Source organism: Megascapheus bottae, chromosome 20, assembly GCF_031878675.1.
Source record: "Megascapheus bottae isolate mThoBot1 chromosome 20, mThoBot2.hap1, whole genome shotgun sequence".
In the NCBI taxonomy this organism is placed as follows: domain Eukaryota; kingdom Metazoa; phylum Chordata; class Mammalia; order Rodentia; family Geomyidae; genus Megascapheus; species Megascapheus bottae.
The window spans coordinates 4,735,302-4,750,832 of NC_143528.1; the positions used below are offsets into that span (position 1 = coordinate 4,735,302).

General features: G+C 43.7%; 1 protein-coding gene across 2 annotated transcripts in view; it reads left to right on the plus strand.

The window, feature by feature from the left end:
- The window catches only part of Rab11fip1 (RAB11 family interacting protein 1), a 36,573-nt gene that overhangs the window by 15,706 nt on the left and 5,336 nt on the right, over positions 1 to 15,531 (plus strand). The window contains exons 2-5 of one of the 2 annotated variants that reach the window (XM_090353920.1): positions 4,248 to 4,690; positions 7,234 to 8,032; positions 9,105 to 10,931; positions 11,692 to 11,800. In XM_090353920.1, the coding sequence (XP_090210046.1) occupies positions 4,248 to 4,690; positions 7,234 to 8,032; positions 9,105 to 10,931; positions 11,692 to 11,800 (3,178 nt within the window). The remainder of the gene's footprint in view (positions 1 to 4,247; positions 4,691 to 7,233; positions 8,033 to 9,104; positions 10,932 to 11,691; positions 11,801 to 15,531) is intronic. The other variant, XM_090353921.1, reaches the window with a different exon arrangement.

Here is a 15,531-nt window from a genome sequence, read left to right on the forward strand (position 1 = left end):
CTACCAAAAAGCCAGTTTTGAGCAAAATAGGTAGACCCAGAGTTCAAGCCCCTGTACCAGCACAAACAAAACAAAACAAAAACCATGTGAACACACACACACACACACATACACACACATACACATACACACACACACACACACACACAAGCTTAAGCTTTTTCAAAAAAAGTTGAAGTTTGAGCTCTCTCCTTTCTCTCTGCTACAAAAGATGGATTAGGAGAGAATTTAAAGTAGAAATCTTGGTCAGGGAGAAAGAACTTTGGAAAAATACAGAAAGGATTTAGAATCCTAGCTATATTCATACTAGCCATGGGACTTTGTACCAGCAAGCCACTTTGTGAGTTCTAATTTCCTCATGTTATTCTTGTGAGACCTAAATGAGATTATCTGTTACATACATATTGTACCTGGTATGCCATCAGTGATAGTTAAGTATTAGCTTCTACTTTCCTCTGCCCCTTACATTTCCGTATAGAACAAGCTAAATATTGGGGTGGAGTGGAGGGAGGGTAAGCAGTCTGCCCTTTTTGCTGGCTGCAGCTGAAGGTGAGAGAGGAAGTTGTACTCATATGATCAAAACCATCATTTCCTTAAACCCCATGGCTATTAAATAGGCCCCTGGGGGGAAAAAAAAACATCAGAATGTGGGTTCTGTATTCTCAAGGTGACCTTCGGATGGCCCTTGTTAGGCCAGGTATCTTTGAACCCTTAATGGTTCTGTTGGCAATTAGGCCTCATGGTTCACCAAAGGTGTTGGGTTCCCAGCTGGAAAGTGGATGCCAAGGAGATTGCTTTTCCTGAAGTTTTTCTGTTATCTGAGTAGAGTCGCTATAATGTCATTTGCCACATCTTGAGGTAGTTTGTAAGTGATTGAGTAGAATACTTAGATGATGTTTGAAATAGTCGTCCTAGTCTTCTCTTCCTCCTTCTCCCCCTCTTCCTCCTCCTCCTCCTCCTCCTTTCTTCTTCACAATAATAAGCCAGAGTACACTGCCTTCTTGCACCTCCCCCCCAGTTGTGGTAAATAGAACATAAAATTGAGCTTTTTACTTTTATCATTTTATGATACTGAGGATGGAACCCAAGGCATTGTACCTAATAAACAAAAGCTATACCACAGAACTACACCCCTACCCATTTTTGCTTTTGAGAGAGTGTCTCACTAACTTTTGCTGAGACTGGCTTCATACTAGTTAATCTACTGCTTCTACCTCCCTAATATCTAGGATTATAGTTGTGTGCCATCCTGCCCAACTTTTAAAAATTTATTTATTTTTATGCAGTCCTAGGCTTTAACTCAGAGCCTGGGAACTATCCCTGAGCAGTTTTTTTAAACTTAAAAAAAACTGTGTGTAATTAATATGTAGAGGAGTTACCATTATATGAATTCAGTACAATTGGTATAGTTCTCTTTTTTTTTCTTTCTAGTCATAGGCTTGAACTCTGGACCTGGGTGTTGTCCAAAGAGCTCAAGGTTAGTGCTCTACCACTTGAGCTACTGTGGCACCTCTGGCTTTCTAGTGGTTAATTGGAGATAAAGAGTTTCATGGAGGGGGCTGGGAATCTGGCCTAGTGGTAGAGTGCTTGCCTAGCATTCACAAAGATTCGTGGGTAACCACATACATAGAAAAAAGCTGGAAGCGATGCTGAGGCTCAAGTGGTAGAGCTCTAGCCTTGAGAAAAGTCCAAGGACAGCGCTCAGGCCCTGAGCTCAAGCCCAGGACTGGCAAAAAAAAAAGGGGGGGGTGGGGGCTGGCTTTGAACTGTGATCCTCAGATCTCAGCCTCCTGAAGTAGCTAGAATTATAGGCTTAGTACAGTTCTTTGTGAACCATTTTTCTCCTTCTGTGGCTCTCCAGTAATCTTTCCCTCCAGTCCCCACCCATAAGATATCTAGTTCATTTTCTATATAGTGTCTGGTAAGGATCACTTTTGTATCTGTTCATCCTGTTCTGCCTTTTATGTGCCCTCCCTTACCCTTCTGGATACAAACAAAGTAACAAACAATACAAAAGGAAAAGAGAATGAAAACAGCAGCAATGTCAACTAAAGAGTATCTCTTGTTTACTTGGAGTTCACTTCATATAATACTATTTTATATGATCATTTATCCATAGCTATTGAGCCTTTGCCCACTACTCCTGTGCTTAGTTAGCTTCCTTTGCCTCTATGTTAAAGACTAGAGCTCTATATAATTTATCATGTCCCAGTTTTATTTGTCATTCAGTGTGCTTACTTGTAGATTTATAGGTACATTCTAGTTACCCCAAATGAGGGAAACCGTGTAGCCTGTGTTTCTTTGGCTCTAGCTTACTTCACTTAATGTAATTTTTTTTCTAAGTCTTTCTGTTTCCTTACAAATGATACAATATCATTCTTTCTGATGGATTAGTAGAATTTATTATATATATATATAAATCTCATATTTTCTTGATCCATTTGTCCACCGAGGGACATCAAGGTTGATTCCATATCTTGGGTATGGTAAACAGTGCTGCAGTAAACATGATTGTGCTGGTAGCTTTAGTTTGGTCTGGTCTACTGCATAAATGTGTAGGAGTTGAATTTCTGGGTCGTAGGGAAACTCTGTTTTGTCGTGTGTGTGTGTGTGGGGGGGACTTTAACTCTGGGCCTGGTGTGTGTGTGGCTTTAACTCTGGGCCTGGGTGTTGTCCCTGAGCTCTTCAGCTCCACCCTACCCCTTGAGCCAAGTCCCACTTCCCATTTTCTAGAGGTTAAATGGAGATAAGAATCTTAGTTCCTTTTGTTCCTGGGCTGGCTTTGAACCTTGATCCTCAGATCTGAACCTCCTGAGTAGCTAGGATTTCAGGCATGAGCCATAGTGCCCGGGTGGGTTGTTATATTTTTGAGGGTTTATTTTTGGGGGGTTTAAGTTTTTGAGCTCAAAGTTTATTTTGGATATAAGGCCCTTGTCTGACATATAGCTAATGAAGATTTTCTCCCATTTTATGGCTGTTTATTTTGCTAGATGTGTCCTTTGCTAAGTAGAAGCTCTTCAGTTTGATATTGGAAAACACCTTAGTGACATTTTAGGCAGATTCAGCATTTTTTTCTGATGTGGCTCCATCCATGCATCCAGCCTTTCTTTGATTTGTTGTAATTCTGGATCTTTGTTTAGGAAGTTTTGCCCATGCCTAGAAGGCTTAGAGCTTCCCTTACCTCTTCCTGTAATATTTTCACAATATCTGACCTTACATTGAGGTCTTTGATCCATTTAGAGTTGATTCTGGTACAAGGCGATGATGTATGGGTATCTAGCTTTAGTTTTCTGCATTCACATATCCCATTTTGCCAGCACCGTTTGTTAAAGAGTCTGTCTTTCTTCCAACTTGTATTTTTCGATTCCCTTATCAAATATTAGGTGATTGCATGCTTGTGGACTTGTTTCTGTGTCTTCTGTTCTATTCCATTGATCCTCAGGCCTATTCTTATATCAGTACCAAGCTGTTTTCATTACTGTTGCTTTGTAATAAAGCTTGAAGTTTGGTATTGACATTCCTCCAGCACTGTTCCTTTTGCTAAGGATTGTTTTTTCTGTCCTGAGTGTTTTATTACTCCATATGAATTTGGGGGTTGGTTTCTCTATTTCTTTGAAGAAAGTTGTTGGATTTTGATGGGTATCGCATTGAATTTGTATATTGCTCTGGGCAGAATTATCATTTTTACTACGTTGATTTTTCTCAAGGCTCGTGCTCTACCACAGAAGCCACAGCTCTCCTTCCTATCCAGCTGGCTTTGTACTGTGATCCTCAACCTCCTGAGTAGTTAGAATTCCAGGCGGGAGCTGCTGGTGCCAGCCCAGCCTTTTCTATGTATGTATTTATTTATCTTGACAAGGTTTTGCTCTGTTGCTTAGGCTTCGACTTCTATACTCAGGTGATCGTCTGTTTCAGAATTACAAGTGTGAACCACTGTGCTCAGCTTTTTAGTTTTAGAAGTAGATCTTTAATGGATCAGGATTTTAGATGATTATAAGGGTTGGAGGTGGCGCCTAGTGGCAGTGCTTGCTTACCAGGCTCAAGGCCCTGGGTTCATCACCAGCACACAAAAATGAATACACTATAAAGGTACATTAGCCATTTTTACCAAAGAGAAAGCCTAAGAATAAGAATGCATTTGTTAAAGACATTGGAGGAGCAGAGAGGAGAGGCCAGTTATAGGGATTGTGAGCACTGTTGTAGGCTCTTCCCCCCAAAAGTAATCTCTCAGCCTTTTTTCCCTTCAGGTGGTATACCTTAAGATCCAAGCCAGGAAAAAAGGAGAAAGAGCGAGGAGAAATTGAGGTGGATATCCAGTTCATGAGAAACAACATGACCGCCAGCATGTTTGACCTCTCCATGAAAGACAAACCTCGGAATCCGTTTGGAAAACTGAAAGACAAGATCAAAGGGAAGAATAAGGATACGATATCCGAAACGGCTTCTGCCATTGTCCCCAGTGTGACACCCTCTGTAGACAGTGACGATGAGTCTTTTTCAAAAGACAAGAAAAAGAAATCAAAGATCAAGACTTTGTTTTCCAAGTCGAATTTGCAGAAAACACCGCTTTCCCAGTCTATGTCTGTCTTGCCTACTTCAAAGCCAGACAAAGTGCTTCTTCGGTCTGGAGACTTCCAGTCTCAGTGGGAAGATGACCACAATGAGGATGAGTCCTCCTCCGTCTCCGACAGTGAGTCCCTGCTGCTTCTCACCTGGCTTGTCTTCCCAGGCCCACCTCGGCCACCTTGCAAGCACTATGGTTTCTAAGGCTATATAAATGCCTGTTCCAAAATAGCTCACTCTGTAGCCGATATGTATGATTGCAACTGCTCGGAGCTCATAGAATGAGTTCTTTATATCTCGGGTTTTGCTTTTATTTTTTTGTGTTGTTGTTTTGTTTTAACTTAAAGCCATGGAACTACCAGGTCCTGGTGGTTCCTAACTACATTCCTACCTCCATAGGAAATAGAGATCCAATGCTCCCAGTTTGAAACCAGCCTGAGTAGACAAATCTGAGACTATTATGTCCAGTTAACCAGGAAAAGGCCAAAAGTGGAAGCATGACTCAAGTGGTATAATGACACCTATGAGCTTGGCTTTTAGCCAAATGAGAGTAAGAGGCCCAAATTCAAGCCCAGCATAAAACAACCAAACTGCGTTGGTAGCTCACACCTGTAATCTTAGCTACTCAGAATACTGAGATCTGAGGATTATAGTTGGAAGCCACTTTAGGCAGGAAGGTTCAAGAGACTCAAATGTCGAATTAATCAATAAAAAGCCGGAAGTGGAGTTATGACGCGAGTGGTAGAGCACTAGACTTGAGCAAAAGAGCTAAGGTATAGTAAGTACTCAGGCTCTGAGTCAAGCACCAGGAATGGCGCGCGCGCGTGTGCGCACACACACACACACACACACACACACACACACACACACACACACACACACACACACACACACAGAGAGAGAAAACAAAAATGAAAAAACAAAACAGGGCCTGGAGTGTGGCCAGGTGGTAGACTGTTTGCCTAGCGTGCATGAAGACCTGTATTTGATTTCTGGGAACCGTATACACAAAAGCCAGAAGTGGTGGTGTGGCTCAAGTGGTAGAGTGCTAACCTTGAGAAAATGCAAGGACAATGCCCAGGTCCTGAATTCAAGACCCAGGGCTGGCAACAAACAAAAACAACAACAACAAAAAAATGGAACCTCCTTCTGATATTTCACTAATTAATTCGGTAGTCACTGCGCTCCTGTTGTGGGCTTAATGTTGAGATAGTTCCTTAATGGAAGCTCAGGAATCCTCTTCCCTTAACACAAAATTAATCATATGTTTTTGAACTTTATTTAACTAGCTTATTTTAATATTCATGTTTTCATTTTATATTTGAATTTCAGTTCCCTGAACTAATTAATTTTTTTTTTTTGTCAGTCATGAGGCTTGAACTCTGGGCCTAGGTGTTGTTGCTGAGCTCTTGAGCTCAAGGCTACTACTCTACCACTTGAGTCACAGCGCCGCTTCCAGTTTTCTGACCGTTAATTGGTTAATTGGAGATAAGAGTGACGGATGTTTTAGTGTCGGGGCTGGGTTTAAACCATGATCCTCAGATCTGAACCTCCTAAGTAGCTAAGATTACAGGTGTGAGCTACTGGTGTCTGGCAATTAATTGTTTTTCTTTTGTTTTTTTTTCTGTACCAGTCCTAGGATTTGAACTCAGGGTCTGGGTGTTCCTGCCTTTTTTGCTCAAGGCTAGTACTCTACTACTTTAGCCACAGTTTTACTTCTGGCTTTTTTTGCTGGGGGTGGGGGGTGTCGGCTGTAGGGCTTGACTCAAGGGTGCTGTTTCTGAGGTTTTACTCAAGTCTAGTACTCTACCACTTTGAGCCACAGCGTCACTTTGGATTTAGTTGGTTGTTCGTTGTTGATAAGAGTCTCACAGACGGGCCAGGAGTTTGGCCTAGTGGTTAAAGTGCTTGCCTAGCATGCATGAAGACCCGGATTTGATTCCTTGGTACCACATATATAGAAAAAAAAGTCAGAAGTGGTGCTGAAGCTCAAGTGGTAGAGCTCTAGCCTTGAGAAAGTCCAAGGACAGTGCTCAGGCCCTGAGATCAAGCCCAGGACTGGCAAAAAAAAAAAAAAAAAAAAAAGAGTCTCACAGACTTTCCTGTCCAGCCTGAATTTGAACTGTGGTCCTCCTCAGATCTCAGCCTCCTCCTAAGTATCTAGGATTATAGGCATGAGCCAGCAGCACCTGGATACTTCTGGGTTTTTGATTCTTAAAAATGAAGATAAGACACACAAATTTTCCTGCCCATGCTGGCTTTGAACTGTGATCCTCAGATCTCAGCTTTCTGAGTTGCTAGAATTACAAGTGTGAGCCACCGGCGCCCAGCTAATTAACTTATTTTTCAGATATCTCCCTATGCAGCCCAAACTCACAATTCTACTGGAATTATAGGCACGTACCACCATACTTGGCCTTGACCTTTAATTTCAGTGACTAAATTCCTACTATTTGAAAAAGTCTTCTCTTTTTCATTGTTTTTTAACAAAAATGTATCCAACAGTTGACAAATGCCTGCCCATTGCAAATCACTCATTCTTTCTTTCCTTCTTTTATTGGGAATCAGACCCAAGGTGTTAGGTATCCTAGGCAAGGACTTTACCCGTGTGCCACATCTTCAGCTTCCGCTCACTGCAGTTCTTTATCTCCTCTTTGTATTCCTTCCTAGGCATGTCCCACAAGACATCAGTGAGTGCGGACCCAAAACAACTGAGCCAGATCAACTTCAGCCTTCCTAAGAGAGAAGGGTTGTCCTTTCTCGGGGGCCTTCGGTCCAAGAACGACGCCCTTTCCCGCTCTAACGTCTGTATCAATGGGAATCATGTTTACATGGAGCAGCCAGAGGCCAAGAGTGAGATGAAAGACAGCAGTCCCTCTAATTCCCCGTCACCCCAGGGCTTCCGGAAGAAGCATTTGTTCTCTTCTACTGAAAACCTGGCCGTTCGGTCTTGGAAGGAGCCAGGGGAAGGTGACAGCACATCTTCTGACAGGCGGCTATCCGAGACTTCCACCAAGGGCTCTCCACAGTCCACAGACTCCCTGAAGTCCATGTCTCTGCCATCCTACCGCCCCCTGGCCAGTGGGGACATTCGGGAAAACATGGCTCCAGTGAACTTGGAAGTTGCCAGAGAAACTAAAGATAGCAAAAAGCCAGAGAGCAAGAAGTCCTCTTTGCTTTCTCTGGTGACAGGAAAGAAAGATGTGGTGAAGGGCAGTGAAGAAAATCACCATGCTGTCCCCTCCATGGAGAAGGAAGGCATGCTTGCAGAAGCCCCGCCCAGGGAGGAAGAGGTGGTGAGAAGGTCGGAGAAAGATGCTGCAGCTTTTGCCTCCAGACAGGGCGGTTCCCTAAACCCCTTTGAAGACGTGCAGATCTCAGAGCCGGAAGCAGGACAGGAGTCCACATGTGAACCAAAGCCACCGGTTCCTTCTGTGAGGGTTCCCCAGACCAAAGCTGTGAAGCCTCGGTGAGTCTTGGCTCTTCTCACACAGGGCTTGTCTCTTTCCTCTGTGGGACTCACAAGGAAGGCCCCTCTCCACCATAGCAAACTTGGCCTATCCCATAGTGGTACTGGGTGTGCCAAAGGTTTGCTATCTGTTTTCACTAGTTCCTACTGAGGACTAGTTGGCCTGACCTAGGCTGCATGAAGGTCAGTGATGTTTCTCAGCCCAAAGCTACTGCCCAGTAGGTGTGGCTTATTCTCAGTAAGCCAATCAGAGCCAATTCTGAGTTGGATTGCAGGGCTGGGGTTGGGGGGTAGAGAAACTGTGTTTATATGTTTTTTGTGAATGTTTCCCTGTGAGGGAGATGCTGTCTTTGCTTACACAGTGGCATTGCTTTGCTGGCCCAAGTGACCTTTGAATGTGCCTGTGACAGCTTTCTGTGTTTCCTCTGTGCCTGGATGTCAAAGCCTCCATGAGCCTGGATGGCCTTCTGCTTTCTCGTGTGACACATTCACACTCAATGTCTATGTAGTCTGAAAGATAGAAACTCTTTTTTGGAGATCTTCTTCCCTTGGGGACACACACACACACACACACACACACACACACACACACACGTGCACACATGTCCTTTCTCTTTGAAATTCATATCTATTGCCTTGTGTTACCTTTGTAACTGAACTTTTTAGATGAACTTTTTTGTCTTGCTGTAATCAAGTGCCAGTCTGGAATTATTGGCTGTTACCGCAGATGAATTTTTCTGTTTGTACAGCAGCAGATGTTGGTGTGGCAGATGTGCTTGGTGATGAAGATACCCTTTCTATGTATGCTGACAGTATACATAGCTCAGTGGCAGAGTGTGTGCTTAGCATGGGTGAGGCACTGGGTACAATCCTCAGCACTAAGGAAAGAAAAAGTGTGCTTTCTATATGTTAAGGATGGGTGTTCTCTAGCTTTCTAACGTGTTACCCCAAATACGTATATTTTAAAACCTCTCCCTCTTAGAACAACTTTAATTTTACATGGGTTTTTTTTTTCCCCCTCTCACAATGCATCTGCAACTGACCTGCAGATTTTATTTTGTCCTTTTTGCAGACTGGAAGTGTCTCCAGAGGCTCAACCCAAAGCCAGGTTTCCTTCTTCCCTCCACTCTCCTCTTCTTTTCTCCACTATTCTTCCCAGTTCTGGTCAAGCACTTAATCTTTCTGAATTAGGACATGGTTCAGAGCCTGAGTCCTCTGAAAGTCCCTCTGTCTTCTCTTTCTCATCCCCCACTGCAGCTCCCATTTCCACATCCACTCCAGTTGAACTCTGGGCCCCCACAGGTGAGGGGCAGGTGAGTTCTAAAGAACAGTCTTTGCTCCTTAAAGCAGACTTGCAAAAGGAGAGTTCAGCTTCAGTTCCAAATACTGCCTCCTCCATGTTGGTATCACTTTACAAACAGACACCCATTGCGGTGTGGGAAAAGACAGAAGATTCTCCACGGAGCAAGAGCAGTGAGTCTGACATGGTAAGGGAAGCCAGCAGTGATGAATCAGGAAATTCTCTTCTGGAGCAGCAAGAACTTCTGAGGGTTCCTTACCAAGAACAGGACTGTGTCCTCTGCCCTGAAGAGGCTGGCAAAACCCCATTGGCATTTTCCCTCAGCAGTGGCACAATCACAGGCCCTTCCCAGAATTCTCTAGCCACGGGAGATTCAGACACTGAAGATCAGTCTAAGTCTTTGAGGGAGAACAGAGTTAGGGGTGGTGGAATGACCCCCACAGTGAAAGAGTTGGCCTCTCACCTTCAGGTGGAAGAGGTAACCCTCCCGTTAGACACCACAACACAGAAATGTGAAGAGATGGATCTGAATGCCAGCAAGGCCCCAAAGAAAGGCAAGAAGCGTGTGTCCTTTTCTGAGCAGCTCTTTATACAAGAGGAGGTGGAGAAAACCACAGGTGTAGGGGCAGAAGACAAAAGGCATCCCCAAAAGCTGGCTTGTGAGGAGACTGTTCCTGAAACAATATGTAGCATAGAGCCCCTCTGCCTTCCTTACATAGGTGACCCAGAGAAGGAGCCTGTAGACACAGAGGATCTGCTCCTCATCCCTCCTCATGAGGAGAGTTTCTCCCAAGGCCCTTCGAGTGATGCAAGCTCAGCAAAAGGCAGCTTACTGTTCCAGATAGAAGGGGATGACGCCCTCACAACTCAGTATCAGAGCAAAGCCAGTGATCATGAAGGCCTATTGTCTGCTCCCCTGAGTGGCCTTCCGTCTGCCTCAGATGTGAACCCTCCCCTTATGACGGAGCTGAACTTGTCCCTCCCTTCCATTCCTGAAGTAGCCTCAGACGATGAAAGAGTAGATGAGGTTGAAGGTATCAGGGAGACAGCAAAGCCAGCAGTGCCAGAAGTAGGAGCTTCATCCTTGGGTATGTCCCCTCCCTGTCCTGAGGAGGCAGAAGGGCTGAATGGTGGGATGCCTGGGTCCTCTTCCCAAGAGAGTCTGCTTGACCCCAGGCCACAGGCCTCCAAAGCAGCTTCTGTAGAGCAGACAGTAGCTTTGGGAATCCATACATCACCCCTTCACAAGGGCTCAAGCATGGATGAGCACTTGCCAGGCCCTGATGCTGGTGAGGAAACAAAGGCTAAGGAAAGTGGGGTGCCGAGTCAGCCTGCTGACTCATCCCGGGACTCTCTTGTGTCCAGCCCCTCCCTCTCTGACACCTTTCCTGCTACACATTCTTCTCCCGGCTCTCCACATTCCCACACTCACCACACCAGTACAGCAGAATCTCAAAAACAAGCAACAGCCGAGGGCTCCGCTGCTAAAGTTGACAGTTTTGGCAAGAGGAAGCCGCTTCTTCAGGCCTGGGTCTCACCCTCAGAGACACATCCAGTCTCAGCTCAGCCAAGCACAGGAACGGGGGCAGCCAAGCACAGGTGAGAGATGGCGAGATTGTCTTTGTAACTGGATGTCCCCTCTTTGCTTTTACCTGCAATGGTCTTGGCTTCCAACCACAGAGCTCCTGAGCCCCCAATCTGCCTACCTGAGAGGGCTTGCCTTACAAAAGCTGTGGTGTGTGGTAGGAATAACTGAAGACCATGCTGAATGAATAGCAAGATCATGGCAGGAGCTCTCAAAAATAGCTTAGGAATCCTGCAGTGAGATTCTGGAGCCCTCCAGCTGTAGAAATGTTCCTTGAGAGTGTCAGGAGGAAGTCAAGATGGAGCGGTAGAATCACATGGTGTTGAAAACTGTCTGAAGAGCAGCTGTTGTGCTTTTTCTAATCTGCAAGTCCAATGGGCTTCAGTCCTAGTGACAGGCTGTAGTTACCTCCATAGATGAGACTTTTAGGGGCATGTGTTTGGGAATTGAGCCTACGACCCCATATGTGCTAGCATTTGCCTTGCCACTGAGCTCCACCCCAGGCCTTTAATGCCTCCTGATTTTCTTAGCCAGACTAAAGGCTCATTGAGAACATCAAGACACCTGGCCCAGGATTGTGCTTTGCTCGCTTGTGTGTGGTGGCCTTGTCCTGTCTGCTTTCAATTCTATAGGAACTGAGACATTGGAGTGGATCCTGGACCACAGATGTGAACAGAGTATATTCTACTCTCCCCTCCCTTGCCTGTTTTGCCAGCTGCCATCTTTGAGTTATTTTACCAGAATGTTTCAGGATCTTTTTTCCCTTCTCTTTAGACTCCAGCCTGTGAAGCCAATGAATACAACAGCCACCAAAATCACCAACTCCAGTTTGGGGACTGCCACCATCATCAGTGAGAACCACATCAATGAAGCCATGATGAAGGTATGATATGTTGGCATGTCATGGGCTTATAGCTATCATGTGTAAAATTATCATTATAGCTTAGCATGGCAGTGCATACCTATAATTCCAGCTACCCTGGAGACTAAGGGGAGAGAATCATTTGAGTTCATTAGTTTGTGACTGGTCTAGGCAACTAGCAAGATCCCATCTCAAAAGGAAAAAGGAGCCAGGTACTAGTGGCTCATGCTGATAATCCTAGTTTCACAGGTGGCTGAGAGTTGAGGATTGAGTTTGAAGCCAGCCTGAGCAGAAAAGTCAATGAGACTCCAACTATCTACCCAAAAAGCCAAAAGCAGAGTTGTGGTTCAAGTGGTAGAGTGATAGCCTTGAGTAAAAAAAGCTCAGGGAGAGTGCCCAGGCCATGTTCAAGCTCTGGGACTACCCCTCCCCCCAACACATTGAAGTAGATACATGATAGATAGATAGATAGATAGATAGATAGATAGATAGATAGATAGATAGATAGATAGACAGATAGACAGACAGACAGACGTTAAAATAAATTAACGTGCTTGCTTAGCATACATGTGCAGTCGCTTGAGCTTAATTCCTAGTCACCGTTGTGGACATCTTTTTGGGCCCCAGGCAATGACAGGAGTTACCTAATGATACATCTGATGGCTTTAGAATTTGAGGCTAATTTCTGGGAGCTCCTAGACATTCCATCGGATGAATAATTTCTTATTCTCATATTATTTTTTATTGTTTTTCTATGTGGGTCAAGCAACATGATTGACACTGGATATCTCATTCATTCATTCATTCATTGGTTCATTCATTTAATCTTTTTGAGTCACACTCTCAGGTCTTGGTACTTTTTATTCAGAAGAAAATGTCACCACCCAATCTGGCTTATTCAAGTCAGATATTTTCTTTTTTCTTGTTTCCTTTTTATCACTTATGGGAAATGTCCAATTCTTGAATTGTAATTTATTCCATAGATGACTTGTTTTGTAACTTTGTTTTGAAATTATTTCAAGCATAACAAAAGTTGCAAGAACAGTACAAAGAATCCTTGTAAACATTTCCTCCGGATTCACCAACTGTTCACATTTGACCAGGTTTGCTCTATCTCTCCCCCTCTGGACTTCCTCTCCCTCCCCTGCCCTCTGTATATACAGACAGTCATGTATTTGTCTTTTTCCCCTGAATTATCTATCAGAAAGTAAGTTGTACAAATAGAGGACATTGACTAAAATTTGGAAACTTAACCTAGACATGACACTATTTTGTCATGTGTAGTCATACTTAGGTTTCAGTTCTGTTTACCTGTTTTTTCCAGTCCAAGAGCCAATTCAGGATTCCTCAGCAATCATGAGAGATAATTGCTGAAAACAAGTTAGCCTCATCTAGCTCTCTTGCTCTCTCTTCTTTGGAAAACTTGCTAATAGGGCAAGTGGTAAGCCTCAAAATTGTTACCTGTTGACAAAACTGTGTAGCTACTACACTTTACCTCTAGCCTCTTGTTAGTTGTGGGGCTTGAACTCTGGGCCTGGGTACTGTCCCTGAGCTCTTCAGCTCAAGGCTAGTGCTCTATCACTTTGAGCCACAGTGTCACTTCCAGTTTCTGGTGGTTAATTGGAGATTAGAGTCTCATGGACTTTCATGCCAGTGCTGGCTTTGAACCACGGTCCTCAGATCTCAGCCTCCTGAGTAGTTAGGATTACAAATGTGAGCCACTGGCACTTCTAAAGATCATCCACTGGGCTTTGGTTTCTCTATAATCATTGCAGGTAGAAACATCAACTCTACATTCCTAGAATTAACATTTATCAAGAATTGAGGCCAAAGAGCATCACAAAGGTGGTGGTAATGGAAGACAGTCATTTAGCAGCCTCCTATTCTTGCTTCCTTTTACATGGAATGCTTTGTGGGCCTTTCTGATTATATTTTTATTTATTTATTTTGATGCTGGTATTAAACCCAGAGAGAAACAAATACCTCTTTTCCGGGAAATTAGTAAGATTCTTGGCTCCCATTTTATTTACTCTGCAAATTTCATTGAAACCTAGAACTAATAAAGAGAATAGTTCTTTTTTTTTTTTTTTTTTTTTTTGCCAATCCTGGTGCTTCAACTCGGCCTGAGCGCTGTCCTTGGGCTTTTTCAGTGTTAGAGCTCTACCACTTGAGCCACAGACCACTTGTGGTTTTCTGATTAGTCAGAGATAAGAGTCTCTTGGACTTTAGTGTCCAGGCTGGCTTTGAACCTCGATTCTCAGATCTCAGCCTCCAAGTAGCTAGATTATAAGCATGAGCCACCAGCACCATATATATATGGTATGCTAATGATTTTGAAGTCATATATCTTCTTTCTTCTTTGATTACAATTCCATAGTGAGTAGTTGATTGACAAGTTGTATGAAGTTTTTGTTTGTGTTTTTACTTCTAGGTATTTACCTTAGAGAAATATTTAATGACCAAAGTTTTTTGCTCATACTCTTTGTGTGTGTGTGTGTGTGTGTGTGTGTGTGTGTGTGTGTGCCAGTTTAGGGGCTTAAACTCAGAGCCTGGGCACTGTCCTTGAACTTTTAGGCTAATGTGTTACCACTTGAGCCATAGCTCCAGTTCTGGCTTTTTGGGGGTGGGGGGTGGGGGGTAATTGGAGATAAGAGTCTCACAGACTTTGCTACCCAGTGTGGCTTCAAGCCTCAATTCTCCGATCTTAGCCTCCTGCGTAGCTAGGACTACAGGTGTGAGCCACCGTGCCCAGCTGCTCATGCATATTTTGTTTATTTGTTTATTTAGTGGGCTTAAACTCAGGATCTGAAGTGCTGACCCTAAACTTTTTTTTGCTCAAGGTTAGTGCTTTACCACTCTGAGCCCCAACCCCACTTCCAGTTCTTAGGTTAATTGAAAATAAGAGTCTCAGCCTTCCCTGCCTAGGCTGGCTTCAAACCCAACAGTCAGTCAGATCTTAGCCTCCTGAGTAGTTAGGATCATAGGTGTGAGCCACCAGCTCCCATCTCTGCTCTTGCATTTTAATAAGAATATTTTACTTACTGAGGTGGAAAACAAAATATTTAGCAAGGTGTTAAAATATAATGACATTTTAAGTAATAAAGCATTTTTAACTTAAATTTAATGATGAAAAATGCAAATTAATAGTAATTTTAAAAAATTATCACTCATTGTATTTGATGCTGTTTTACCTTGTGATGAATACTATAAAGACATATATGAGAAGACATGATTTTGTGACTGGTTTGGAATTCTGGGGCAGGAACATGCTGGAACCATGTAATTTGATAAATTCTGACTCCTGAAAAGGTTTTATAGCCTGGGAAAAGTTGTGATTCCATAAGTCTGGCCTGATAGTTGGTGAAGATATAGTTTAAGAGTACTTGGGGAAAGTAAAAAATGATAGTTCTTCTTTTTTGCCCCTTGCCAGTCCTGGGGCTTGAACTCAGGGTCAGGGCACTGTCCTTGGACTTTTTCAAGGCTAGTGCTCTACCACTTGAGCTACAGCACCACTTCTGGCTTTTTCTGTGTATGTGGTACCGAGGAATCGAGCCCAGGGCTACGTGCATGCTAGGCAAGGATTCTACCAGTAGGCTATGCTTCCAGTCCAGCATTTTTAGTTTTAAGTTTACTAGTGCTATTGTGCAACCATTATCCAGAACTCTACATCTAGTTTTAGAAGTCATAAGTAGAGTGTGCTGGGCATGTAGCTCAGTGGTAGATCATTGTCTTAACCTGCACAACATCCTGGG